This window comes from Perca flavescens, chromosome 18 (genome assembly GCF_004354835.1).
Source record: "Perca flavescens isolate YP-PL-M2 chromosome 18, PFLA_1.0, whole genome shotgun sequence".
NCBI classification, from domain to species: domain Eukaryota; kingdom Metazoa; phylum Chordata; class Actinopteri; order Perciformes; family Percidae; genus Perca; species Perca flavescens.
Genome location: NC_041348.1, coordinates 9,802,904 through 9,830,707, shown reverse-complemented (window position 1 = coordinate 9,830,707; position 27,804 = coordinate 9,802,904). Strand labels below are relative to the sequence as shown.

The 27,804-nt window shown below is 39.7% G+C and overlaps 1 protein-coding gene, 2 long non-coding RNA genes and 7 other non-coding genes across 10 annotated transcripts; 5 read left to right on the top strand and 5 right to left on the bottom strand.

Annotated features, from left to right (window-relative positions):
* Nucleotides 1-1,924: 1,924 nt before the first annotated feature.
* On the bottom strand, nucleotides 1,925-3,174 carry LOC114572824 (trace amine-associated receptor 8a-like; the record flags this gene model as incomplete). The annotated part of the gene is made up of 4 exons (XM_028604606.1): nucleotides 3,002-3,174; nucleotides 2,310-2,654; nucleotides 2,213-2,223; nucleotides 1,925-2,097 (listed from the first exon to the last, which is right to left on the bottom strand). Coding segments are annotated over exons 1-4 (702 nt in total), but the record flags the coding sequence as incomplete, so codon positions are not given.
* Nucleotides 3,175-10,227: 7,053 nt separating this feature from the next.
* Nucleotides 10,228-10,926, top strand: LOC114572730 (uncharacterized). Its single transcript, XR_003694811.1, has 3 exons — nucleotides 10,228-10,265; nucleotides 10,706-10,786; nucleotides 10,862-10,926. It is a non-coding gene; the product is annotated as an uncharacterized LOC114572730 (long non-coding RNA).
* A 3,302-nt stretch (nucleotides 10,927-14,228) lies between these two features.
* Nucleotides 14,229-14,301, top strand: trnav-aac (transfer RNA valine (anticodon AAC)). The gene has a single exon. It is a non-coding gene; the product is annotated as a tRNA-Val (tRNA).
* A 7,436-nt stretch (nucleotides 14,302-21,737) lies between these two features.
* Nucleotides 21,738-21,810, bottom strand: trnav-cac (transfer RNA valine (anticodon CAC)). Its single transcript has one exon. It is a non-coding gene; the product is annotated as a tRNA-Val (tRNA).
* A 259-nt stretch (nucleotides 21,811-22,069) lies between these two features.
* Nucleotides 22,070-22,141, top strand: trnad-guc (transfer RNA aspartic acid (anticodon GUC)). Its single transcript has one exon. It is a non-coding gene; the product is annotated as a tRNA-Asp (tRNA).
* Nucleotides 22,142-22,820: 679 nt separating this feature from the next.
* On the bottom strand, nucleotides 22,821-22,893 carry trnav-cac (transfer RNA valine (anticodon CAC)). Its single transcript has one exon. It is a non-coding gene; the product is annotated as a tRNA-Val (tRNA).
* A 259-nt stretch (nucleotides 22,894-23,152) lies between these two features.
* trnad-guc (transfer RNA aspartic acid (anticodon GUC)) lies at nucleotides 23,153-23,224 on the top strand. Its single transcript has one exon. It is a non-coding gene; the product is annotated as a tRNA-Asp (tRNA).
* Nucleotides 23,225-24,094: 870 nt separating this feature from the next.
* On the top strand, nucleotides 24,095-26,331 carry LOC114573004 (uncharacterized). Its single transcript, XR_003694851.1, has 3 exons — nucleotides 24,095-24,613; nucleotides 25,616-25,695; nucleotides 26,222-26,331. It is a non-coding gene; the product is annotated as an uncharacterized LOC114573004 (long non-coding RNA).
* On the bottom strand, nucleotides 25,156-25,228 carry trnav-cac (transfer RNA valine (anticodon CAC)). Its single transcript has one exon. It is a non-coding gene; the product is annotated as a tRNA-Val (tRNA).
* A 529-nt stretch (nucleotides 26,332-26,860) lies between the features above and the next one.
* On the bottom strand, nucleotides 26,861-26,933 carry trnav-cac (transfer RNA valine (anticodon CAC)). Its single transcript has one exon. It is a non-coding gene; the product is annotated as a tRNA-Val (tRNA).
* Between the last annotated feature and the right edge of the window lie 871 nt (nucleotides 26,934-27,804).

The following is a 27,804-nucleotide window of genomic DNA, read 5'->3' as shown; positions in this document are numbered from 1 at the left end:
TCCTGTGACGTGATGTTAACAGTCTATGGTTCAAACTCAACCACACGGAGCTCTGAAGCAGACCTGTTTACAGCGCAGCTTCAGGTTATAACGGACGCCCCCAGCTGTTGACATGCTGCGGCAGATGTGTTGCGTTTGTGCTCTGTGTATTTCTGCAGTACATTTGGTTTTCCACCTCCAATGTAGAGCAGTGTACAGCCCTATGGTACAGCCACTTCCCTAGCTAAACTCTTTGTCTCATTCAGACACCCAAACGGGGCTCTGTGTCTGGTAGAAGGTCTATTCTATCTTATCAGCAGAGCAATGACGTATGCACAGCAGACTAATGGTGCAGGTAGCCGATAGATTATTTTCTGAAATATAGTGACTTTATTCTTGTAATAGCCTATTATAACTTTATTTTTTTCTAAATCATGACATCCAAATCACAGAGAACACAGATATATTGTATTTTGAATGTGCACAAAGTTTTGGACATTGCTCAAACACATCTGAAATATTACAGTCCAGGGGTATACATTAACAACAAAAGAGCAAAACAGGAGGGAGGAGTAGGCCAAATGATGCCTAGGCTACACGTGTGCTGACTCAGATATAGGCTAATTAGAAAAGTCCATTCAAAGGAGAATAAATAGTTGAAAGCAATACAGAATGCCTGAGAGCCTTACTTCAATATATTCCATTATGTTTTTATATTTGGATTGTAATCTATGTTTGTCTTTACATAAAGATATTTGCAGCATACATTGATTCAGAAAAAGGTAGAAATATGTGCATAAAAATTCACCAGAATGCAGGAAATGAAGTGTTTAATACTCAAATTTTTCAATAAATAATTTAAATTCTTTTGGTGTTATTGGAATAAATAACACTTCAAAAAATCTTTTTTAGAATGAGGAGCCTATGATCAAAATAATGAAGTTACTGTCTTTGTCTATGTCTGACCTGGGATGGCACATGTTCATGTTAAAAATAGTGTGCGCGTGCACAAGCACTACGGTCATGCGCAAAGTGTCCCGGTTTCAGCTACCGGAAATCTGGTCACCCTATACTGGGATCAAATATGAATGACACTAAACTAAAATGATTAAAACAACATTGTAAAGGGGCCAAGTGTCATACATGAGTGAATTTAAAGCTTGCATTAAACTGGGTCATTAATAGTATATGGTATCTGAATCTAAAACAAGGCATAGATCATCAATAAATGTTATACAAGGATCAAATGTGAAGGACACTTGACTGAAATGATTAGAACAACTTTTCTTCCTAAGCTGAAAGGGAACATGATGTTTTTGTACCGACAGTTTTATCTGAAACACAACAGTGGACTTTTTTTCTATACTGGAAACATACATACACATGAAAGTGTGTCTGTTCAGGGGCTTCTTTTTTTCTATGTGAAGCAGGAGCCCAGCAGGCCTTTAATTTATGTTAGCAACAAAATGGTGTGCAGCACCAAACATAGTGACATAAATACAAAGCTAAATACAAAGCTTTAGTAGATCTGTTGATGTGCTGGGTTGAAATGTTCCCTATCACAACTAAAAAAAGGTTCCCTAGAAATAAAAAAAGACTGCATAAGTGTCATACATGTGTGAATTTAAAGCTTGCATTAAACTGGGTGATTACCTAGAAACAGTATATGGTGCTTATGACTCTTTCTTTAAATGCAGCAGCATCAGAGAGACAAAATACACAACAAGATGAAGCTGAAGCACAGGTCTTTCAATTGTTGATCATACACAATTTGTACTTAAAGACAGGAAAGCATATGTTCACCTTCTGTATTTGATAATTCACTCACTGAACAACAAGAAAATATTAATTCATTTATCCTTAGACCGAATCTGATCTCAGTCCCTCCACAGACTCTCTACAGCATGTTGGTCTCACAGGAGCCAGGCTGCAGTATCTGAAGAGTTACAATGAGTTTAACTGATTTTCTAAACCAGGGGTAAAAAAAAGCATATATCACAGGATTTAGACAAGAGTTACAATAGAACACAAAGAGAACATAGGATGCAGAGTAATATGGGCAGAAACATAGTAGAAACACAACTACAAGAACACCAAGATTCCTGGCTGCTTTCAGCTCTGATTTCTTTGCCTTTGGAGTCACTGAATGCTGGAGTGTGACAGCTGTAATGTGAGAGCGCATGGCACGAGCCTGAGACACAGCCACGGCAAATATTCTCAGATAAAGAGCTACGATGACAGTAACTGGAACAATAAAACACAAAACAGCATCTATTACTCCTGTGACATAGTGAACGACAAACACACATTTTCCGTAGCAGGAATTATACCTCCCCATTTGGGTCAGGTCATCCTTTACAAAGAGAAAGCTGTAGGAAACAGAATAGAGCCAACACAGACAAACACATAATTTAACTCTGTTGACAGTGATTCTGTTGTTGTAATGCAGAGGGTCACAAATAGCTATGTACCGTTCAACTGATATGAGCACTATGTCACCTATTGAGGATGTGGTAATGATGCTTGAAAGATAATTATACAGAGTACACACAAGGTCACCCAGAAACCAGCAGGATGTTTTTCGGAGGATTTCTCCCGGCATCACAACGAGGCCCACTAGAAGGTCTGAGACAGCCAGAGAGAGGAGGAGGATGTTGGTGGGTGTGTGGAGCTGCCTGGAGGGAAAGAGAAAAATCCCCATTAAACCAACAAGTACTCAGATCTAAATGACATACATTTGATGTTAGTTCTTTCTGAAACAATGGAAACAATCATTCCAAAAACACTCTTATTTTTCTGATCTGTCATAGAAACAGGCCTTATTCGGAGCAGTCAGTTTGATTATCATATTATGAGAAGAGCAGGTATTACATTACTAATAACATCATAAATGGCTCCTTCAAGCATCCCACTAAGCCATGACAGTGAGACATCAAGCCAGCATGCACAATACCAGGACCCTGAAACTGACACAAAGGGTTCATATATCTAAAACTTAAATTGTTGAGACAATCATCTTTGCCTGAAGTGGGAGACTGAGATGATGACGAGCAGGTTGAGAGCTACAGTGAGCAGAGAGATGGAGTAGAGCAAAATGTGAATGAGCATCACTTCAAACCAAGGAGGTGTCAGCTTCCTGCAGGAGGTGTTGAAGAGTTGTGGAAAGCAGAGCTCTGCTCCGTCCTGTGTCTCCATCATCAGTGGGAGGAAGAGAGAGGCCTCAGCTCTCTGCTTCAAACTCTGTCATACAACTGGTTTATCTCTTTTTACTGTTGTCACCACCCCTCCCTTTCTCTCTCTCAGTCTCTGTTGGACACTGATGTCCTTTTCTTGCTCTACACATCACAACGTCATCTTCTACACTTTCTTTGTTAGTCCACAAGCCTTTCAATAATCATTTTTCTTAATCCTCTGGTGTTCTGCCTTTCTTTCAATATCCTGTTACCCCCATATTCCAGACTTCCAGATCTCGACCCAGCTGAACACATGCAACAGCATGGCCTGGAGCAGGTATAAGCACCTTTATCTTTAGACAATTGGGCAGCAGGTCAGTGATTCAGTTTTTTTCAAGCTTACCGAACCAGGGGCGATTCTAGGATCTGACCTTTGGGGGGGCTCAGCCCCTAATGAAAAGTTGATAGCAGTTAAGCTAGGGGGGTCCGGGGGCAAGCCCCCGTACGATTTTTTTTTTTTTTTAAACCCTTAAATCATGACTTCTGGTGAGTTTTGGGGAAAGAAATAGGCAGATTGAGACATGCAATTATGGAAACTATCAACAGATTCAAGGCATCTGCTGTGAAAAAAGATGGAAACTACAAAGCATGATTATTGCAGCACACATACCCAGGGGCGTCGGACTGGGGGGAAAAAGGGGACTGAGTACCCAGGGCCCTCATGTGAGGAGGGCCCAAAAAGATGCTAGAATTAATAGCTGTGGATGCAGGGAGGGGCCCAGAATTTTGAGCTACGCCCCTGCACATACCTTGAACTGGTAAAATAAGCCTTAAAGGAGAACTCCGGGCAATTTTTACGTTAATCTTGATTGCTATATGTATAGGAGTACTGTCGATAGCAAAAACAACGAGCCGAATCGGTGCTAGCAACACGGAGCTGCTGCAGCTAATGCCGAGAGCTCCCAGCTAAAGCGGCAGTTATAGGGGCATAGGATAAAGAGTGCCTTTGTGCCTCATAACAGACACAAAATGCAATTAAAATGTCTGTGCAACATGAACAAGGACCTTACATGACAACAAGATGCATTTAGCAACTTAGCCATTGTTTAAATTCACCTACCCTCTTAGCTGCTAGCTGCCGTCTGGGATGAGTGAGTGTGTTCAGCCAGGCTCCGGTAATAATCATCATGCAGCAGTTCCATGTGTATTTGTAGCATATATATATCCATTTTGTGTGCTGTCGTTGGTGAATATGAGTCTCTGCACTGGCGAATTGTGTGGTAGTTTCCTTAGCCAGGCTAGCAGCCCGGACCGGCATCCTTCTACTTCCTAGCCGCCTCCCTCGCCTGCTGAGGCCGATAACAATCCAACAAGCGCCCGCTGGTCTGGTGGAGGTCTTCCAGAAGACCGTTCAAGCCTTCGCGGCGAAAATTTTTATTTTATTTCACCCTCACAAATAGGTAATTGAGCACTGTAGTGGTTATGACAATATTAGTGACTATGACCCATCCACCACCCCAACCTGCTTTCTTACACGGAATTTGGCGCTCTTATACTTTATGTCCTTATTGAATGCTTTGCTCAATTGGACCCTTCTGTACATTTTGGTGCACTCCGGTAGCACTACAACCCTCTTTACCTGCTAAATCCTCCACTTTAGTCTCTAACTGTCTAATTGCTGCTGAGCTACACCAAACTCTTTGCTACAGTGGGTTTTAGAGTCCTGAAATGGACTCTGATGAGAGGTAAACGTCTGGCATGGTAAGGCATATTGGTGGTGGAAGAGCGTGGTCCCCCCTGAAGCACTTTGAGTGTCTATGATAAAGCGCTATATAAATGTATGGAATTATAACAATAATAATAATAATAATTATTATTATTATTATTATTAGAGCTGTGAGAGTGAACAAAAACAGTAAAGGTTTGGGCCTTAAAACCAAAATACCAGTGAGTTAAAAACACTCTGTAGAGCTGAGAGGAGCTGCACAGTCGGGAGATAATTCTCTGTGGATTTGTGACTGGCAGCAACCCCTCTCACATTACACATGCTAATTGAATGCCTTTTTATTTAAAAAAATCTAAAAACAATGTCACTTGATTAAATTATTGCATTGTAAGACACAATATCAACTGAAAAAGCATCACTATTCAGTAATGATTACATCATATGTTAATGAGTTCATACTGATGCTTGTTTGTCTTCACACCTCTGCTGGCAGTGACACCTCATTGGTCGAGATGTCATCATCTGACTAACCCATGCAGGTGTGAACAAACTTCCTGTCCAGAGGGGTTCAGCACACCACCTTTAGGAGCCACTAATGGGCTGCAAAACATTGTTCATAGAGAGACCACAATTGGCACAATTGGAAAATAGCCTTTACAACACCCAGTGGCCATTAAGAGTATCTGGTTCTGTCTCTGACACTGATCAATGCCCTGCAGGTTAACAAACCTTAGAGACACGGTAAACAAATGTGTCTTTGTCTATCTGGATGATGCAGAGGTCCCTGGGTGGTTTTCATTTCTACAGGCAGTTCATCTAAAATTACAATTCTGTTGCTGCTCCACTCCATCACTTAAAGTGATGGTTCGGAGTAATTTCACCCTAGGGTCCTTTGCACCATGACCTCGAGCCAAACACCCCCCCAGAAGCTTTTTTCACCTGGGTCGAACATTGAGAGAGTTAGCCTAGAGTAGCGTAATCAGCTGAATAGCTTAGCGCAGGGGATAATGGATCCGAAGTGTCTCTTAACATTACCCCACTAATAATGCCCGAAATGATACCAAACGTCTACAGTATTACAAATAGGTTATGTACTCATAAAACGATGGATTGTAAAGTTTGTAGGTACACCAGAAGTTTATGTAAATAACACTTGCCTGCTGGCTTCTGCTCTCTGCTGTTGTTGTTGCTGCTGTAAGACGAGTGCTTAGGGATGTCTACAAATGTTTATTAATTTAACTTATTTTTAAAGTAAGTGCTGTAGAATAACTAGCTGGAGACAAATTATAATTGAGGTAAGTTTGGAGACATTACCTCATTTAATCATTAAATTAATAAATATTTTTGTTGCATCTCTTTTCGGTGTTGTAATTTGTAGACGGCCCTAAGCACTCTTACTGCCCGGAAGTTAACAGCAGCAGCAGCAGCAGCAGAGAGCAGAAGCCAGCAGGCAAGTGTTATTTACATAAACTTCTGGTGTACTTACAAACTTTACAATCCATCGTTTTATGAGTGCATAACCTATTTGTACTAGTGTAGAAGTTTGGTATCATTTCGGGCATTATTAGTGGGGTAATGTTAAGAGACACTTCGGATCCATTAGCCTCTGCGCTAAGCTATTCAGCTGATAACGCTACTCTACGCTAACTCTCCCAATGTTCGACCCAGGTGAAAAAAAGTTTCTGTGGGGGTGTTTGGCTCGAGGTCATGGTGCAAAGGACACTAGGGTGAAATTACTCCGAACCATCACTTTAACCTCTCTCCTCCCCCCATCAATAAATCAATAAAACGACATGACGTTACATTTTGAAAGTCTTCTTTATTATCATATGTTAAGCTACTTTACAACAAATTGCCTTGTGATGTAAAATAGAATGAATGACATTAAATCTGACCCTTTATTTATAAAAAGGATTTTAAAGCAATTTAAAGCATTTTAGCAACCCATCAGATTTTAAATAATTTGTGAAACTTTTCTTTTTCCTATGATTACAGTGTAGATGTTTCTCTGGAAATGTAACTTCAATATTTGAAAAACTAGAAAATCTTGTCTTTTCAAATATACTGTTGTTTCACTTCTTTCCAAAAGAACATCATAGTGCTTTATATACTTGTGTCACAGAAACAAGAAATGTTATACACGGATCTAATATAAATGGCACTTACTACTGAAATGATTAAAACAAGTTTTCTATACTAGACAGGAAAGTGTGGCTGTTTAGGGGCATTTTCTTTCTCTGTGCTTGACCAAAACATAGAGACATGAATACAAAGCTTTAGTAGATCTTTGGTTGTCTTGGGATCAAATGTTTTCTATCATAAAGAAAAAAAGGTTCCCTAGGAAAAAAAAGACTCTACATAGGTGTCATACATGTGTGAATTTAAAGCTTGCATTAAACTAGGTTATTATCTAGAAACAGTATATGGTGCTTATGACTCTTTCTTCAAATGCAGCATCAGAGAGAGAAAATACACAACAAGATAATGCTGAAGCACAGGCCTTTCAATTGTTGATCATACACAATTTAGACTTCAAGACAGGAAAGCATATCTTCACTTTCTATATTTGATAATTCACTCACTGAACAGCAGTAACATATTCATTAATTTATTCTTAGACCGAGTGTGATCTCAGTCCCTCCACAGCCTCTCTACAGCATGTTGGTCTCAGAGGAGCCAGGCTGCAGTATCTGAAGAGTTACAGTGAGTTTAACAAATTTTCTAAACCAGGGGTAAAACAAGGCATAGATGACAGGGTTTAGACAAGAGTTACAATACAACAGATAGATTACAAAGGATGCAGATAAGGCACTGAGCAAGTTGTCTCCTGCAATAAAGAAACAGTAATATAGGCAGAAACATATTAGGAACGCAACTACAAGAACACCAAGAGTCCTGGCTGCTTTCAGCTCTGATTTCTTTGCCTTTGGAGTCACTGAATGCTGGAGTGTGACAGCTGTAATGTGAGAGCGCATGGCACGAGCCTGAGACACAGCCACGGCAAATACTCTCAGATATTGAGAGCTATGATGACAGTAACTGGAACAAGAAAGGTCACTAAAAGATCAACAGTCAATGAGACAGGGTCATATAAAAACACACATGCTCCGTAGCAGCATATATACATCCCCTGTTGAGTCAGGACATCCTTTAAATAAAGAAAGCTGTAGAAAACAGAACAGAGCCAACACAAACAAACAAAGAGTTTAACTCTCCTCCCGGTGACTTTAGTGGTGTAATGCAGAGGGTCACAAATAGCCACATAACGGTCAATTGATATGAGCACTATGATGAGGAGGGAATGTTGACTGAAAAATAATTATACATAGAACACACAAAGTCACCAAGAAACCAGCAGGATGTTTTTCAGAGAACTTCTCCCGGCATCAGCAGGAGGCCCACTAGAAGGTCTGAGACAGCCAGAGAGAGGAGGAGGATGTTGGTGGGTGTGTGGAGCTGCCTGGAGGGAAAGAGAAAAATCACCATTAAACCAACAGCAATGACAGAACAACCCAAACCAGTATTCAAAATAATAAATAAAAATGCATATGAGTTTGAGCATTTTCCGTTCCACCACATTTGACAGTTAAAATGACTTGGTTGAGGTCAGGGTGGACAGAAAGCGACGTTTAGCATTGGTAAAAGAGTAGACACGAAAAACATCAAAGTCAGACATTTGGTGCAACATAATTCAGTACTAACTCAAAGACAATTCTTCTAAAACATTGTGGTGTTTTGGCAAAGAGAAGATGGCGCCAGGAGGATGTGGCTTCTCCCAATACAACTTGGAGCTGTCTTCGCTGTGGATCAGCTGCGTGTAACGGTGGAGGAATTTGCTTCCCGGCGTCCTCAAGTGGCCAAGCGCCGCGTAGATCTCATGAATCTCCGATCTCTGGCGCAAGCCAAATCACAGCACATGCAGGATACTGTTCTTCATTTGGCATTAATTAATGTCAGATCATTGTCAAACAAGACTTTTATGTTAAATAACTTCTTTCTATCCCCGGAGCTTGACTGCATGCTTCTTTCGGATACGTGGGTTCAACCCGGTGAGTTTTTCCCCTTCTCAGAGCTTCTTCCTCCGGCTTGCTCTTTTTTTTTAGCTCTCCTAGAACCACGGGAAAAGGGGGAGGCCTAGCGACAGTTTTTAAAACCAGTCTGAACTGTAAAAAAAACCCGTGTGAACAATAGAAGAGCTTTGAGCTGCAACTTTTCGAACTTAAACTCAACGTATCAGTGGCATGTGCACTCATTTATCGCCCTCCTAAATTTAATAAGGAGTTTATTAATGACTTTTCGGCGTTTGTGGCTGGCATTGCTCTAAACTATAATTATTTTCTAATTGTTGGTGATTTTAATATTCATGTTTGTTGTGTTTCTAAGCCTTTGGTCAAGGACTTTTTGAACATTTTGGATTCTTTTAACCTTAGTCTGTGAACAGCCCAACTCATAACAAAGGACATATTCTCGACCTGGTCTTGTCACACGGTCTAAATTTGTCCATAAAGGACATTTCAGATGCTGGTATCTCTGACCATATGCCAGTTCTGTTTACTGTTTCTTTGCCATGTTCTCAAAGCAAGTCGTGCTTCCCCATGAGTCACCAGCGTTTAATTAATCAGTCCACGGCGATATGTATGGCGTTTTAATCACTGTTCTGTTGTCTAAGAAGCTGGTAAACTTATCAAAAGTAAGTAGTAAATGTACGTGTCTCCGTTGTTTATATGGGAAAGTGTTACGTTACGTTTAGTGTTTTATGATTGCCAGGTTCTAAGTGTTTTTAGTTAATGGTATGATGTTAGCTAACATTAAGGTTAATACATTAATTAACGTTATGCATCACGTTATATTTTAGCATTTGCAGTAATGTTTACCAATTGTAATAAGGTTACTTTGTGGAAGACCTGTCTGATTTTCATTTTTTTCTCTTGCTGCATGCTTCTACATGTTTTGTATTTAAAAATCATATCACTGAGACATAAATACTTCCTATTTCAGGCAACTATAGTGTATATTTTGAATGGGTAACGTTAAATACTACAGCATGTCTGGAATGGGGTTTAGTTGCTATGCCAAACAGAATATTAAATTGTTAAGATTAATAGGTGAAACATTTTGTTCTTCTATCTATCTATCTATCTATCTATCTATCTATCTATGATAATAGTATAATTATATTCATGAATAAAATCATATAAATTATTATGTGCATTGTGTTTTTCTGTGCACAGGATCCATCTTCTTTCCAGGAAAGATTACGGTGTCTTTAGGGAAGGCTCCATCAGGTAAATACCTGACACACAATAAATGTTACCATTACAGTCATCTCGTGGCGATGGAGAGGTGGATGCTTAATCTCTCTCCATCTAAATTTGACACTGAACTAAGTAGATGGATCTAGTTTAATAACCAGAGTATTTTTTAAACTCTTACTCCTACTGTTCATGATAATAGTCTGATGTCAGCTGTGCTTTCAGGGCCAGCGGCAGCAGTCTAAAGAGCCCCGGCTGTGTCTCCACCAACAGTTTTATTTTTCTCAGGCTGTCATTCAAGGATTTGGCATTTTAAATTTCTATATTCAATAGGCACAATAAACCACATCTTTGATTGTGTGCTTACTATATATTCATATTGTTTCTGTGCTTTACCTGTTTTCTTAAAAGCATTGTTTTTTTCATGACAAATAAATAGTGATTCATAATTTAAGGAAATATGGTGTTTTCAGTCTGTATTCACAGTTTGTTAGAGAGAAAACATATAAAGACACATTGTGAAAAATAAACTAACTTGACTGTGTGAGGAAAATTACTCTGAATTGTTTTTACAGCACACAGGACGGAGCCAACAGCGATGGTTTCCAGACCTGCCGAGCCTGATGACTCCTCTGGGATTGTTGCTTCTGTGAAAGGTTATTATTTGTTTTGTCTTACTTTAAACCATCATGAATGCCCTGAATGTTTTTGTGACCAAAATCTTCTTACAGCCAGGCTGAAGGCCCCGCTGCCAGCCCCTTCTACCTCCTCAGCTCAGATGATATGTGGACTTCAGTATGTGGAGCCAGGCTGTCGTCATGTTGTGTTAAATTGCAACAAGAACAGGGTACAGCCCAACATCCCAGCTGCTGTAGCTATGGAGACCGAGGATCACTGCCCTGCTGCTTTGGTGGCCACAGACTCTCAGGTAATCCAGATTACAGTTTTTCTCAATCTCTTTGGCACATTTACTGAACCAAATTTACAATTGTCAAAACTCTAAGTACAACTCTCACACCACATGGCACATTCAGCATTCCAATAATCTATGTGACCTATAAAAGGTGATTACTCAATCAAAATAATGAAATCCTGTTTCAAATGTAAATAAATCCATCAATGAATAACTAAGTGGCATCAAAACAATCATTATTAATTATTGCTTGGACCAACACAGTCAAAATGCAAAGACATCCTGTCTAATGACAGTGAAAGTGTGATAGTTTCCCACTATGAAATATTGTCCGAAGTCTAACATTTTATATTGAGGCAGCTGAATACTATTGATGTCAACAAAAACATTTTCAACAAAACATGTATCTTGTCATTGTGTGTACATACCAGCCATAGTAAATATACATAAAGAAAGCTTGTACAGAAAAAAAGATATACAAAAGCAAAACTATTAGGAACTGCTGTACAGTGCAGGTAAAAAGAAAAGAGGCTGCACTCTCCACCCAGCCTGTCATGCTCAGGCCATGGTTGATTAAAGTGTAATTGTTGCCCTTATCTCATTTGATCTTTCACTGGGCCGTTGCCTTTCCCCACACTCTAATGCCCTTTCCTCACCCCCTCAGCACCCCACACTCTAATGCCCTTTCCTCACCCCCCTCAGCACCCCACACTCTAATGCCCTTTCCTCACCCCCTCAGCACCCCACACTCTAATGCCCTTTCCTCACCCCCTCAGCATCCCACACTCTAATGCCCTTTCTTCTTACACGGGGAGGCTGTTGCCCCAGTCTGTCTTCTGCATGCTCCATATTCTGCTCAGTCTGACACTTGCAGTGTAAATGTGTTTAAAATTGTGAGGAAATTGAATTGTTCCTCATTTAGCTTACAACTTTTAAAAAAATGTCACATACCTATTATGTATCTTATGTGTGACAGGTTATTGTGATTGTTGGTTGCTCTATTTAGCATGTAGGGATTTACACAGTGAACATGTGTATAATTGCATTTGAGAGTAATATGACCCAATAGCAAATGAATGCAAACTATTTTGATCTGTAGGCTTAGACTGACTAAATCACTATATGTGATGCTGTATTGCAGGAGACCAGTGAAGATCCAGTTGGAGTGGTGCTGATCACACAGCTGGAGGGGTCTTTCAGCAGGGCTCCGGTCCCAGCGGTCCCAGCACACAGCTGCTACCAGAGGCAGTCTTTAATGGATACAGGTCATTCAAATGACCCACCTACCATCCTCCTACAGACCAGGTAATGGTCAGACTTAATAGGCTTAATAAGGTTGAATTAGTAATCAGTTACTCTATGCAAAATGTCAAGACTATGGGGTAGTATAATATATAATAAATGTAACAAATTGAACTGTTTTTTTAACTGAATTTATTTCAAACAACTCTTCACACAATCCACAAACAATTTTTGATGCATGTTTTGTCCGAGTTTGGTAAGAAACTATATAATAAATATATGCTCCTGCCATTCTCAACCCTCCACCTGTTGCTCCGCACTAGGAGGAGTCTCTGAGCCGTTCTACAGTGGAGCAGATTGGGTCAGACATCCTGGTTAAACAACAACAACAACAACAACAAGAACATCATCATCATCATCAGCATCATCATCAAGCAGCAGCAGCAGAAAAAGATGACCAGGAACTGTTTAGCCTACAGTCAGCTGAAGTCGTAGATGGAGTCAGAGGAGAGGGCGAACAGGAAGTCAGCAGTGCAGCTTCCAACAGGTCGCCTGTGCAGGTTCTGTCATCAACCCCTAAAGCCCTCAGATACTGTACATGACAGCTTCCCTGGGATAACAGGGAAATACATCTACTGCCCCTCCAGAGTGTTCTCCCCCTACAAGGCACAGGGCATGGGGAAGGAGATGACCTGGGGGGAGTTCAAACTGTCGGACTTCTATGAGGCTGAGAGACACAAAGATACAAAGAGAAGACAGACAAATGGACTGCTAACCCACCAAACGACAAATATATCCTCTCGCATGTACACACACGCACGCACTCACGCACACAAGACACACCACTGTGCATTGTCAGGACTGTTTCTTCTGTTTTCATAGCCAAGCAATTATGATCTTTAGTTTAATTTAACTGTATTCATGTATTCTGATTCATCATCATCATCATAATCATCATCATCATCCTCACATAGTCTCTCAGCACCTTTACATGCACTCTCGTGTGCCCTCCACGTGTGTAAATGTGTAATATTTTAATAATAAATTATTCCGTAAATGTATACCCATATTTAGTTGTTAATTTGTTTTATATATAACATTTGAATTATATAAATAAGCAATGTGTCAATGTCAGTTTTTATTTTGTGTTTAAGAATGATGTTGTTCTTTATGAAATATCTTGGGAACATTACTATGACTTATTGATATTTGATTTTTGATTGAGGAAGTAAAAGTGATAGAAAATGAAATAAAATTATACGTATAAATATATACATTGCTTTGGAATTTTGTATCATTATATGGTAGTATACTATTCAATTCAACTTTTACCACTAGCAGCATGTAAAGTATTATTGTCATGACCTTAAAATCACAAGGTCTTATCATATTGTTGCCACATAATTTTTCAGAAACATATTGAATTAAATTTAACATTAAACGGTTAAAAACTTTATATATAATTGTTTTGTGTAATACAGACATGCTGTAGCATAATATTCTGAACTAAATACAGGACAGTTTTTTTGGGTAAGGGGGGATTCGAACCCTGTTCTTTTGGAGAGGCTTCCTGTCAGGAAAACATCTTTTTTTTTTTTTCCTTTTTTACGAGAAAGTCTTCTACACCTATGCGCGACTGGCCTCCGCGTGACAGGCGGAGATACTGTCCACTATACTAACGAGGATCGCCCAAGCACTGGATTTAGCACGTCACTCGCTAGGTGGCGCTATAACAGCATCTAGGCGACAGTGAATACATGTGGAAACATTTAGGTTTACTATATATTGACTGTCACTCATGTCCATGACAGAGCAGCTGTGACTGAATCCTGTTTAACATATCTATGTGTCATAAATAGACATGTCAATCGGCATTTTCAACATTTTAAGTAAAATATGAATGGTGCATTTCCCGACGAACACGTGAAAACGAGTTTTCATCGGTTTCCGTAGTGTAGTGGTTATCACGTTTGCCTAACATGCGAAAGGTCCCCAGCTCGAAACTGGGCGGAAACAAGTTTGTTTGAGTTTAATTTGCACAATCAAACTCTGCTGATTTAAAATCTCAATAACCTGCATGGAAAACTGTCCCTTTCTTGAAATCCTGGCCAGGCCTACCGAAGTTTCCATAGTGCACTAGTCATCGCGTTGGCCTGACACGCAAAATGGCTCAGTTTGGAAACCGGGGGTAAAGTACTTTTTTTTCTTCTACTTTATTACACTGAGTAATGAAATCAAATGATTCAGTCAAATCGTCAGCCACAGCCAGGGTTGCGTTGTAGTCTGTACGGGCAGAAACTGAGAACTTTGGAAGCGAATGCAGACACCTACGTCAGTCAGTCTTATCGGTTAGCTTGCATGACTTTCAGTAGCAGTTCCACCTCATGGTTGGTCCAAGCAAATAAATCCCTGGGCTTACTTTTCGCCCTTGTTGTTCTTTCTCCAAATTATTAACAGCATTTGACTAACATAATTGAGGATATTTCAATTAAAAATATTGAAATGTTTATGTAATTCTTTTACTCTCATTGTTGTTCTTAGCCTCATTGCTCTTACCTTTCGTGAGCCTCAACCTCTTGGCCTCATTGTTTGACGTTCCTGGATCTGTCATACGTTCCTAGATCCGGAGGTAGGTGATCATATCGTCACTGTAAAGCTCTCTTTGATAGCAGGAACATGCTCAATGCTGCTGTAAATCTGTTGTCTTTCTTGGACTATGTCCACTTTAATAATGTTTTCCTTAAAAGCGCATATCTTTTGCTATGTTTAGGCCTTTCCGCGACCCTTACACAAAGACATTTGGAAACGTCGATCAACCCGTTTAAGTTTGAAACTTGCAGGGTTGCGTTGTAGTCTGTACAGGCAGAAACTGAGATCTTTGGAAGCGAATGCAGACACCTACGTCAGTCAGTCTTATCGGTTAGCTTGCATGACTTTCAGTAGCAGTTCCACCTCATGGTTGGTCCAAGAAAATAAATTCTTGGGCTTACTTTTCGCCCTTGTTGTTCTTTCTCCAAATTATTAACAGCATTTGACTAACATAATTGAGCATATTACAATGAAAAATTTTGAAATGTTTATGTAATTCTTTTACTCACATTGTTGTTCTTAGCCTCATTGCTCTTACCTTTCGTGAGCCTCAACCTCTTTGCCGTCAAATTGTTGTTGTTTGACGTTCCTGGATCCTTCTTACGTTCCTGCTTCCTTCCTATGTTCCTGGATCCTGAGGTAAGTGATCATATCGTCACTGTAAAGCTCTCTTTGATAGCAGGAACATGCTCAATGCTGCTGTAAAACTGTTGTCTTTCTTGTACTATATCAACTTTAATAGTGTTTTCCTTAAAAACACATATCTTTTGCTATGTTTAGGCCTTGTATCCACACTACTCGGGCATTGGCCAGTCGCGTATAGGTGTAGAAGACTTTCTCGTAAAAAAGGGAAAGAAAAAAAAAAAGTTGTTTTACTGACCGGAAGACTCTCCAAAAGAACAGGGTTCGAATCCCCCCTTACCCAAAAAAATTGTCCTGTATTTAGTTCAGAATATTATGCTACAGCATGTCTGTATTACACAAAACAATTATATATAAAGTTTTTAACCGTTTAATGTTAAATTTAATTCAATATGTTTCGGAAAAATCATGTGGAAACAATATGATAAGACCTTGTGGTTTTAAGGTCATGCCAATAATACTTTTACATGCTGCTAGTGGTAAAAGTTGAATTGAACTTAATAGTATAATGATAGAAAATTCCAAAGCAATGTATATATTTATACGTATAATTTTATTTCATTTTCTATCACTTTTACTTCCTCAATCAAATGACAACATCATTCTTAAACACAAAATAAAAACTGACATTGACACATTGCTTATTTATATAATTCAAATGTTATATATAAAACAAATTAACAACTAAATATGGGTATCCATTTACGGAATAATTTATTATTAAAATATTACACATTTACACACGTAGAGGGAACACTAAAGTGCATGTAAAGGTGCTGAGAGACTATGTGAGGATGATGATGATGATGATGATGAATCAGACCAGATGCCCAGTGAAGGTAAATACTAACATAGTTAAATTAAACTAAAGATCACAATTGCTTGGCTATGAAAACAGAAGAAACAGTCCTGACAATGCACAGTGGTGTGTCTTGTGTGCGTGAGTGCGTGCGTGTGTGTGCGTGCGAGAGGATATATTTGTCGTCTGGTGGATTAGCAGTCCATTTGTCTGTCTTCTCTTTGTATCTTTGTGTCTCTCAGCCTCATAGAAGTCCGACAGTTTGAACTCCCCCCAGGTCATCTCCTTCCCCATGCCCTGTGCCTTGTAGGGGGAGAACACTCTGGAGGGGCAGTAGATGTATTTCCCTGTTATCCCGGGGAAGCTGTCATGTACAGTATGTGAGGGCTGTCAGGGCCCTGCTTTAGGGGTTGATGACAGAACCTGCACAGGCGACCTGTTGGAAGCTGCACTGCTGACTTCCTGTTCGCCCTCTCCTCTGACTCCATCTACGACTTCAGCTGACTGTAGGCTAAACAGTTCCTGGTCATCTTTTTCTGCTGCTGCTGCTGCTGCTGCTGCTGCTGCTTGATGATGATGCTGATGATGATGATGATGTTCTTGTTGTTGTTGTTGTTGTTGTTGTTGTTGTTTAACCAGGATGTCTGACCCAATCCGCTCCACTGTAGACCGGCTCAGAGACTCCTCCTAGTGCGGAGCAACAGGTGGAGGGTTGAGAATGGCAGGAGCATATATTTATTATATAGTTTCTTACCAAACTCGGACAAAACATGCATCAAAAATTGTTTGTGGATTGTGTTTGAAATAAATTCAGTTAAAAAAACAGTTCAATTTGTTACATTTATTATATGTTATATTAACCCATAGTCTTGACATTTTGCATAAAGTAACTGATTCAACCTTATTAAGCCTATTAAGCCTATTAAGCTTGACCATTACCTGGTCTGTAGGAGGATGGTAGGTAGGTCATTTGAATGACCTGTATCCATGAAAGACTGCCTCTGGTAGCAGCTGTGTGCTGGGACCGCTGGGACCGGAGCCCTGCTGAAAGACCCCTCCAGCTGTGTGATCAGCACCACTCCAACTGGATCTTCACTGGTCTCCTGCAATACAGCATCACATATAGTGATTTAGTCAGTTTAAGTCTACAGATCAAAATAGTTTGCATTCATTTGCTATTGGGTCATATTACTCTCAAATGCAATTATACACATGTTCACTGTGTAAATCCCTACATGCTAAATAGAGCAACCAACAATCACAATAACCTGTCACACATAAGATACATAATAGGTATGTGACATTTTTTTAAAAGTTGTAAGCTACATGAGGAACAATTCAATTTCCTCACAATTTTAAACACATTTACACTGCAAGTGTCAGACCGAGCAGAATATGGAGCATGCAGGAGACAGACTGGGGCAACAGCCTCCCCGTGTAAGAAGAAAGGGCATTAGAGTGTGGGGTGCTGAGGGGGTGAGGAAAGGGCATTAGAGTGTGGGGTGCTGAGGGGGTGAGGAAAGGGCATTAGAGTGTGGGGTGCTGAGGGGGTGAGGAAAGGGCATTAGAGTGTGGGGTGCTGAGGGGGTGAGGAAAGGGCATTAGAGTGTGGGGAAAGGCAACGGCCCAGTGAAAAATCACATGAGATAAGGGCAACAATTACACTTTAATCAACCATGGCCTGAGCATGACAGGCTGGGTGGAGAGTGCAGCCTCTTTTCTTTTTACCTGCACTGTACAGCAGTTCCTAATAGTTTTGCTTTTGTATATCTGTTTTTCTGTACAAGCTTTCTTTATGTATATTTCCTATGGCTGATATGTACACACAATGACAAGATACATGTTTTGTTGAAAATGTTTTTGTTGACAATCAATAGTATTCAGCTGCCTCAATATAAAATGTTAGACTTCGGACAATATTCCATAGTGGGAAACTATCACACTTTCAGATTACACTGTCATTAGACAGGATGTCTTTGCATTTTGACTGTGTTGGTCCAAGCAATAATTAATAATGATTGTTTTGATGCCACTTAGTTATTCATTGATGGATTTATTTACATTTGAAACAGGATTTCATTATTTTGATTGAATAATCACCTTTTATAGGTCACATAGATTATTGGAATGCTGAATGTGCCATGTGGTGTGAGAGTTGTACTTAGAGTTTTGACAATTGTAAATTTGGTTCAGTAAATGTGCCAAAGAGAAAAACTGTAATCTGGATTACCTGAGAGTCTGTGGCCACCAAAGCAGCAGGGCAGTGATCCTTGGTCTCCATAGCTACAGCAGCTGGGATGTTGGGCTGTACCCTGTGCTTGTCACAATTTAACACAACATGACGACAGCCTGGCTCCACATGCTGAAGTCCACATATCATCTGAGCTGAGGAGGTAGAAGGGGCTGGCAGCGGGGCCTTCAGCCTGGCTGTAAGAAGATTTTGGTCACAAAAACATTCAGGGCATTCATGATGGTTTAAAGTAAGACAAAACAAATAATAACCTTTCACAGAAGCAACAATCCCAGAGGAGTCATCAGGCTCGACAGGTCTGGAAACCATCGCTGTTGGCTCCGTCCTGTGTGCTGTAAAAACAATTCAGAGTAATTTTCCTCACAGTCAAGTTAGTTTATTCTTCACAATGTGTCTTTATATGTTTTCTAACATTTTTTTTAGTTAACAAACTGTGAATACAGACTGAAAACACCATATTTCCTTAAATTATGAATCACTATTTATTTGTCATGAAAAAAACAATGCTTTTAAGAAAACAGGTAAAGCACAGAAACAATATGAATATATAGTAAGCACACAATCAAAGATGTGGTTTATTGTGCCTATTGAATAAAGACATTTAAAATGCCAAATCCTTGAATGACAGCCTGAGAAAAAAAAACCTGTTGGTGGAGACACAGCCGGGGCTCTTTAGACTGCTGCTGCTGGCCCTGAAAGCACAGCTGACATCAGACTATTATCATAGAAACAGTAGGAGTAAGAGTTAAAAAAATACCTGGTTATTAAACTAGATCCATCTACTTAGTTCAATGTCAAATTTAGATGGATTAAGCATCGCCACGAGATGACTGTAATGGTAACATTTATTGTGTGTCAGGTATTTACCTGATGGAGCCTTCCCTAAAGACACCGTAATCTTTCCTGGAAAGAAGTTGGATCCTGTGCACAGAAAAACACAATGCACCTAATAATTTGTATGATTTTATTCATGAATATAATTATACTATTATCATAGATAGATAGATAGATAGATAGACAGACATATAGATAGATAGATAGATAGATAGATAGATAGATAGATAGCAGAACAAAATGTTTCACCTATTAATTTTAACAATTTAATATTCTGTTTGGCATAGCAACTAAACCCCATTCCAGACATGCTGTAGTATTTAACGTTACCCATTCAAAATATACACTATAGTTGCCTGAAATAGGAAGTATTTATTTAAGTATTTATGTCTCAGTGATATGATGATATGATATTTAAATACAAAACATGTAGAAGCATGCAGCAAGAGAAAAAAAATGAAAATCAGACAGGTCTTCCACAAAGTAACCTTATTACAATTGGTAAGCATTACTGCAAACGCTAAAATATAACGTGATGCATAACGTTAATGTATTAACCTTAATGCATTAACCTTAATGTTAGCTAACATCGTACCATTAACTAAAGACAGTTAGAACCTGTCAATCACAAAACACTAAACGTAACGTAACACTTTCCCATATAAACAACGGAGACACGTACATTTACTACACTTACTTTTGATAAGTTTACCAGCTTCTTAGACAACAGAACAGTGATTAAAACGCCATACATATCGATATAAAACCTTCGTGGATTATATTCTGTACTGCTGCTGCTGCTGATGATGTGAAGGCTGTCACTGTAAACAGGAAACAAAGAAGAAAAAAGTCTCTCCTTAACTCTATCCACAGGGGGAAACAGCACCCCCGAAATCCAGCTTGTGGCCACAAATATATGACAGCCGTAGTTTAAGACTTACCATAGAGAATGAATGGTAAAAGTTAAGAGAATTAAGCCGTACCGCGGGAGGTCCCCAACTCGAAGACCGGGGTTCGATTCCCCGACGGGGAGAACGTTTTACCTGTTAATTATTTACCAATGACGATATGATCACCTACCTCCGGATCCAGGAACGTAGGAAGGAAGCAGGAACGTATGACGGATCCAGGAACGTCAAACAATGAGGCGAAGAGGTTGAGGCTCACGAAAGGTAAGAGCAATGAGGCTAAGAACAACAATGAGAGTAAAAGAATTAAATAAACATTTCAATATTTTTCATTGTAATATGCTCAATTATGTTAGTCAAATGCTGTTAATAATTTGGAGAAAGAACAACAAGGGCGAAAAGTAAGCCCAAGGATTTATTTTCTTGGACCAACCATGAGGTGGAACTGCTACTGAAAGGCATGCAAGCTAACCGATAAGACTGACTGGCGTAGGTGTCTGCATTCGCTTCCAAAGTTCTCAGTTTCTGCCTGTACAGACTACAACGCAACCCTGCAAGATTCAAACTTAAACGGATTGATCGACGTTTCCAAATGTCTTTGTGTAAGGGTCGCGGAAATGCCCGAGTAGTGTGGATACAAAGCCTAAACATAGCAATAAATATGCGTTTTTAAGGAATACACTATTAAAGTGGATATAGTCCAAGAAAGACAACAGTTTTACAGCAGCATTGAGCATGTTCCTGCTATCAAAGAGAGCTTTACAGTGACGATATGATCACTTACCTCAGGATCCAGGAACATAGGAAGGAAGCAGGAACGTAAGAAGGATCCAGGAACGTCAAACAACAACAATTTGACGGCAAAGAGGTTGAGGCTCACAAAAGGTAAGAGCAATGAGGCTAAGAACAACAATGAGAGTAAAAGAATTACATAAACATTTAAAATAAAATTATTACAATATGCTCAATTATGTTATTCAAATACTGATAATAATTTGGAGAAAGAACAACAATGGCTAAAAGTAAGCCCAGGGATTTATTTGCTTGGACCAACAATGAGGTGGAACTGCTACTGAAAGGCATGCGAGCTTACCTAACCGACAAGACTGAATGACGTGGGTGTCTGCATTCGTTTCCAAAGTTCTCTTTTTCTGCCCGTACAGACTACAACGCAACCCTTGCTGTGGCTGACGATTTGACCGAATCATTTGATTTCATTACTCAGTGTAATAAAATAGAAAAAAAATAAACTTTCCCCCCCAGTTTCCAAGCTGAGCCATTTTGTGTGTCAGGCCAACACGATGACTAGTGCACTATGGAAACTTCGGTAGGCCTGGCCACGATTTCAAGACAGGAACAGTTTTCCATGCAGGTTATTGAGATTTTACATCAGCAGAGTTTGATTGTGCAAAGTAAACTCAAACAAACTTGTTTCTGCCCAGTTTCGAGCTGGGGACCTTTCGCGTGTGAGGCAAACGTGATAACCACTATACTACGGAAACCGATGAAAAGCTGTTTTTCACATGTTCGTCGGGAAATGCAACATTCATATTTTACTTACAATGTTCAAAATGCCGTTTGACATGTCTATTTTTGACACATAGATATGTTAAACAGGATTCAGTCACAGCTGCTCTGTCATGGACATGAGTGACAGTCAATATATAGTAAACCTAAATGTTTCCACATGTATTCACTGTCGCCTAGATGCTGTTATAGCGCCACCTAGCGAGTGACGTGCCACATCCAGTGTTTCGGCGTTCCTCGTTAGTATAGTGGACAGTATCTCTGCCTGTCACGCAGAAGACCGGGGTTCGATTCCCTGACGGGGAGAACGTTTTACCTGTTAATTATTTACCAATGACGATATGATCACCTACCTCCGGATCCAGGAACGTAGGAAGGAAGCAGGAACGTATGACGGATCCAGGAACGTCAAACAATGAGGCGAAGAGGTTGAGGCTCACGAAAGGTAAGAGCAATGAGGCTAAGAACAACATTGAGAGTAAAAGAATTACATAAACATTTCAATATTTTTAATTGAAATATCCTCAATTATGTTAGTCAAATGCTGTTAATAATTTGGAGAAAGAACAACAAGGGCGAAAAGTAAGCCCAGGGATTTATTTGCTTGGACCAACCATGAGGTGGAACTGCTACTGAAAGTCATGCAAGCTAACCGATAAGACTGACTGACGTAGGTGTCTGCATTCGCTTCCAAAGTTCTCAGTTTCTGCCCGTACAGACTACAACGCAACCCTGGCTGTGGCTGACGATTTGACTGAATCATTTGATTTCATTACTCAGTGTAATAAAGTAGAAGAAAAAAAAGTACTTTACCCCCGGTTTCCAAACTGAGCCATTTTGCGTGTCAGGCCAACGCGATGACTAGTGCACTATGGAAACTTCGGTAGGCCTGGCCAGGATTTCAAGAAAGGGACAGTTTTCCATGCAGGTTATTGAGATTTTAAATCAGCAGAGTTTGATTGTGCAAATTAAACTCAAACAAACTTGTTTCTGCCCAGTTTCGAGCTGGGGACCTTTCGCGTGTGAGGCAAACGTGATAACCACTACACTACGGAAACCGATGAAAAGCTGTTTTTCACATGTTCGTCGGGAAATGCAACATTCATATTTTACTTACAATGTTCAAAATGCCGTTTGACATGTCTATTTTTGACACATAGATATGTTAAACAGGATTCAGTCACAGCTGCTCTGTCATGGACATGAGTGACAGTCAATATATAGTAAACCTAAATGTTTCCACATGTATTCACTGTCGCCTAGATGCTGTTATAGCGCCACCTAGCGAGTGACGTGCCACATCCAGTGTTTCGGCGTTCCTCGTTAGTATAGTGGACAGTATCTCTGCCTGTCACGCAGAAGACCGGGGTTCGATTCCCTGACGGGGAGAACGTTTTACCTGTTAATTATTTACCAATGACGATATGATCACCTACCTCCGGATCCAGGAACGTAGGAAGGAAGCAGGAACGTATGACGGATCCAGGAACGTCAAACAATGAGGCGAAGAGGTTGAGGCTCACGAAAGGTAAGAGCAATGAGGCTAAGAACAACATTGAGAGTAAAAGAATTACATAAACATTTCAATATTTTTCATTGTAATATGCTCAATTATGTTAGTCAAATGCTGTTAATAATTTGGAGAAAGAACAACAAGGGCGAAAAGTAAGCCCAAGGATTTATTTTCTTGGACCAACCATGAGGTGGAACTGCTACTGAAAGGCATGCAAGCTAACCGATAAGACTGACTGACGTAGGTGTCTGCATTCGCTTCCAAAGTTCTCAGTTTCTGCCTGTACAGACTACAACGCAACCCTGCAAGATTCAAACTTAAACGGATTGATCGACGTTTCCAAATGTCTTTGTGTAAGGGTCGTCGGAAATGCCCGAGTAGTGTGGATACAAGGCCTAAACATAGCAATAAATATGCGTTTTTAAGGAAAACACTATTAAAGTGGATATAGTCCAAGAAAGACAACAGTTTTACAGCAGCATTGAGCATGTTCCTGCTATCAAAGAGAGCTTTACAGTTTACAGTGACGATATGATCACTTACCTCAGGATCCAGGAACATAGGAAGGAAGCAGGAACGTAAGAAGGATCCAGGAACGTCAAACAACAACAATTTGACGGCAAAGAGGTTGAGGCTCACGAAAGGTAAGAGCAATGAGGCTAAGAACAACATTGAGAGTAAAAGAATTACATAAACATTTCAATATTTTTCATTGTAATATGCTCAATTATGTTAGTCAAATGCTGTTAATAATTTGGAGAAAGAACAACAAGGGCGAAAAGTAAGCCCAAGGATTTATTTTCTTGGACCAACCATGAGGTGGAACTGCTACTGAAAGGCAAGCAAGCTAACCGATAAGACTGACTGACGTAGGTGTCTGCATTCGCTTCCAAAGTTCTCAGTTTCTGCCTGTACAGACTACAACGCAACCCTGCAAGATTCAAACTTAAACGGATTGATCGACGTTTCCAAATGTCTTTGTGTAAGGGTCGCGGAAATGCCCGAGTAGTGTGGATACAAGGCCTAAACATAGCAATAAATATGCGTTTTTAAGGAAAACACTATTAAAGTGGATATAGTCCAAGAAAGACAACAGTTTTACAGCAGCATTGAGCATGTTCCTGCTATCAAAGAGAGCTTTACAGTGACGATATGATCACTTACCTCAGGATCCAGGAACATAGGAAGGAAGCAGGAACGTAAGAAGGATCCAGGAACGTCAAACAACAACAATTTGACGGCAAAGAGGTTGAGGCTCACGAAAGGTAAGAGCAATGAGGCTAAGAACAACAATGAGAGTAAAAGAATTACATAAACATTTAAAATAAAATTATTAAAATGTGCTCAATTATGTTATTCAAATACTGATAATAATTTGGAGAAAGAACAACAATGGCTAAAAGTAAGCCCAGGGATTTATTTGCTTGGACCAACAATGAGGTGGAACTGCTACTGAAAGGCATGCGAGCTTACCTAACCGACAAGACTGAATGACGTGGGTGTCTGCATTCGTTTCCAAAGTTCTCTTTTTCTGCCCGTACAGACTACAACGCAACCCTTGCTGTGGCTGACGATTTGACCGAATCATTTGATTTCATTACTCAGTGTAATAAAATAGAAAAAAATAAACTTTCCCCCCAGTTTCCAAGCTGAGCCATTTTGTGTGTCAGGCCAACACGATGACTGGTGCACTATGGAAACTTCGGTAGGCCTGGCCACGATTTCAAGACAGGAACAGTTTTCCATGCAGGTTATTGAGATTTTACATCAGCAGAGTTTGATTGTGCAAAGTAAACTCAAACAAACTTGTTTCCGCCCAGTTTCGAGCTGGGGACCTTTCGCGTGTGAGGCAAACGTGATAACCACTACACTACGGAAACCGATGAAAAGCTGTTTTTCACATGTTCGCCGGAAATGCAACATTTATATTTTACTTACAATGTTCAAAATGCCGTTTGACATGTCTATTTTTGACACATAGATATGTTAAACAGGATTCAGTCACAGCTGCTCTGTCATGGACATGAGTGACAGTCAATATATAGTAAACCTAAATGTTTCCACATGTATTCACTGTCGCCTAGATGCTGTAATAGCGCCACCTAGCGAGTGACGTGCCACATCCAGTGTTTGGGCGTTCCTCGTTAGTATAGTGGACAGTATCTCTGCCTGTCACGCAGAAGACCGGGGTTCGTTTCCTGACGGGAGAACGTTTTACCTGTTAATTATTTACCAATGACGATATGATCACCTACCTCCGGATCCAGGAACGTAGGAAGGAAGCAGGAACGTATGACGGATCCAGGAACGTCAAACAATGAGGCGAAGAGGTTGAGGCTCACGAAAGGTAAGAGCAATGAGGCTAAGAACAACATTGAGAGTAAAAGAATTACATAAACATTTCAATATTTTTCATTGTAATATGCTCAATTATGTTAGTCAAATGCTGTTAATAATTTGGAGAAAGAACAACAAGGGCGAAAAGTAAGCCCAAGGATTTATTTTCTTGGACCAACCATGAGGTGGAACTGCTACTGAAAGGCAAGCAAGCTAACCGATAAGACTGACTGACGTAGGTGTCTGCATTAAACTTCCAAATTTCTCAGTTTCTGCCTGTACAGACTACAACGCAACCCTGCAAGATTCAAACTTAAACGGATTGATCGACGTTTCCAAATGTCTTTGTGTAAGGGTCGGCGGAAATGCCCGAGTAGTGTGGATACAAGGCCTAAACATAGCAATAAATATGCGTTTTAAGGAAAACACTATTAAAGTGGATATAGTCCAAGAAAGACAACAGTTTTACAGCAGCATTGAGCATGTTCCTGCTATCAAAGAGAGCTTTACAGTGACGATATGATCACTTACCTCAGGATCCAGGAACATAGGAAGGAAGCAGGAACGTAAGAAGGATCCAGGAACGTCAAACAACAACAATTTGACGGCAAAGAGGTTGAGGCTCACGAAAGGTAAGAGCAATGAGGCTAAGAACAACAATGAGAGTAAAAGAATTACATAAACATTTAAAATAAAATTATTAAAATGTGCTCAATTATGTTATTCAAATACTGATAATAATTTGGAGAAAGAACAACAATGGCTAAAAGTAAGCCCAGGGATTTATTTGCTTGGACCAACAATGAGGTGGAACTGCTACTGAAAGGCATGCGAGCTTACCTAACCGACAAGACTGAATGACGTGGGTGTCTGCATTCGTTTCCAAAGTTCTCTTTTTCTGCCCGTACAGACTACAACGCAACCCTTGCTGTGGCTGACGATTTGACCGAATCATTTGATTTCATTACTCAGTGTAATAAAATAGAAAAAAAATAAACTTTCCCCCCAGTTTCCAAGCTGAGCCATTTTGTGTGTCAGGCCAACACGATGACTGGTGCACTATGGAAACTTCGGTAGGCCTGGCCACGATTTCAAGACAGGAACAGTTTTCCATGCAGGTTATTGAGATTTTACATCAGCAGAGTTTGATTGTGCAAAGTAAACTCAAACAAACTTGTTTCCGCCCAGTTTCGAGCTGGGGACCTTTCGCGTGTGAGGCAAACGTGATAACCACTACACTACGGAAACCGATGAAAAGCTGTTTTTCACATGTTCGTCGGAAATGCAACATTTATATTTTACTTACAATGTTCAAAATGCCGTTTGACATGTCTATTTTTGACACATAGATATGTTAAACAGGATTCAGTCACAGCTGCTCTGTCATGGACATGAGTGACAGTCAATATATAGTAAACCTAAATGTTTCCACATGTATTCACTGTCGCCTAGATGCTGTAATAGCGCCACCTAGCGAGTGACGTGCCACATCCAGTGTTTGGGCGTTCCTCGTTAGTATAGTGGACAGTATCTCTGCCTGTCACGCGGGGGCCAGTCGCGTATAGGTGTAGAAGACTTTCTCGTAAAAAAGAAAAAAAGAAAAAAAAGATTTTTTCCTGACCGGAAGCCTCTCCAAAAGAACAGGGTTCGAATCCCCCCTTACCCAAAAACATTGTCCTGTATTTAGTTCAGAATATTATGCTACAGCATGTCTGTATTACACAAAACAATTATATATAAAGTTTTTAACCATTTAATGTTAAATTTAATTCAATATGTTTCTGAAAAATTATGTGGCAACAATATGATAAGACCTTGTGATTTTAAGGTCATGACAATAATACTTTTACATGCTGCTAGTGGTAAAAGTTGAATTGAATAGTATACTACCATATAATGATACAAAATTCCAAAGCAATGTATATATTTATACGTATAATTTTATTTCATTTTCTATCACTTTTACTTCCTCAATCAAATATCAAATATCAATAAGTCATAGTAATGCTCCCAAGATATTTCATAAAGAACAACATCATTCTTAAACACAAAATAAAAACTGACATTGACACATTGCTTATTTATATAATTCAAATGTTATATATAAAACAAATTAACA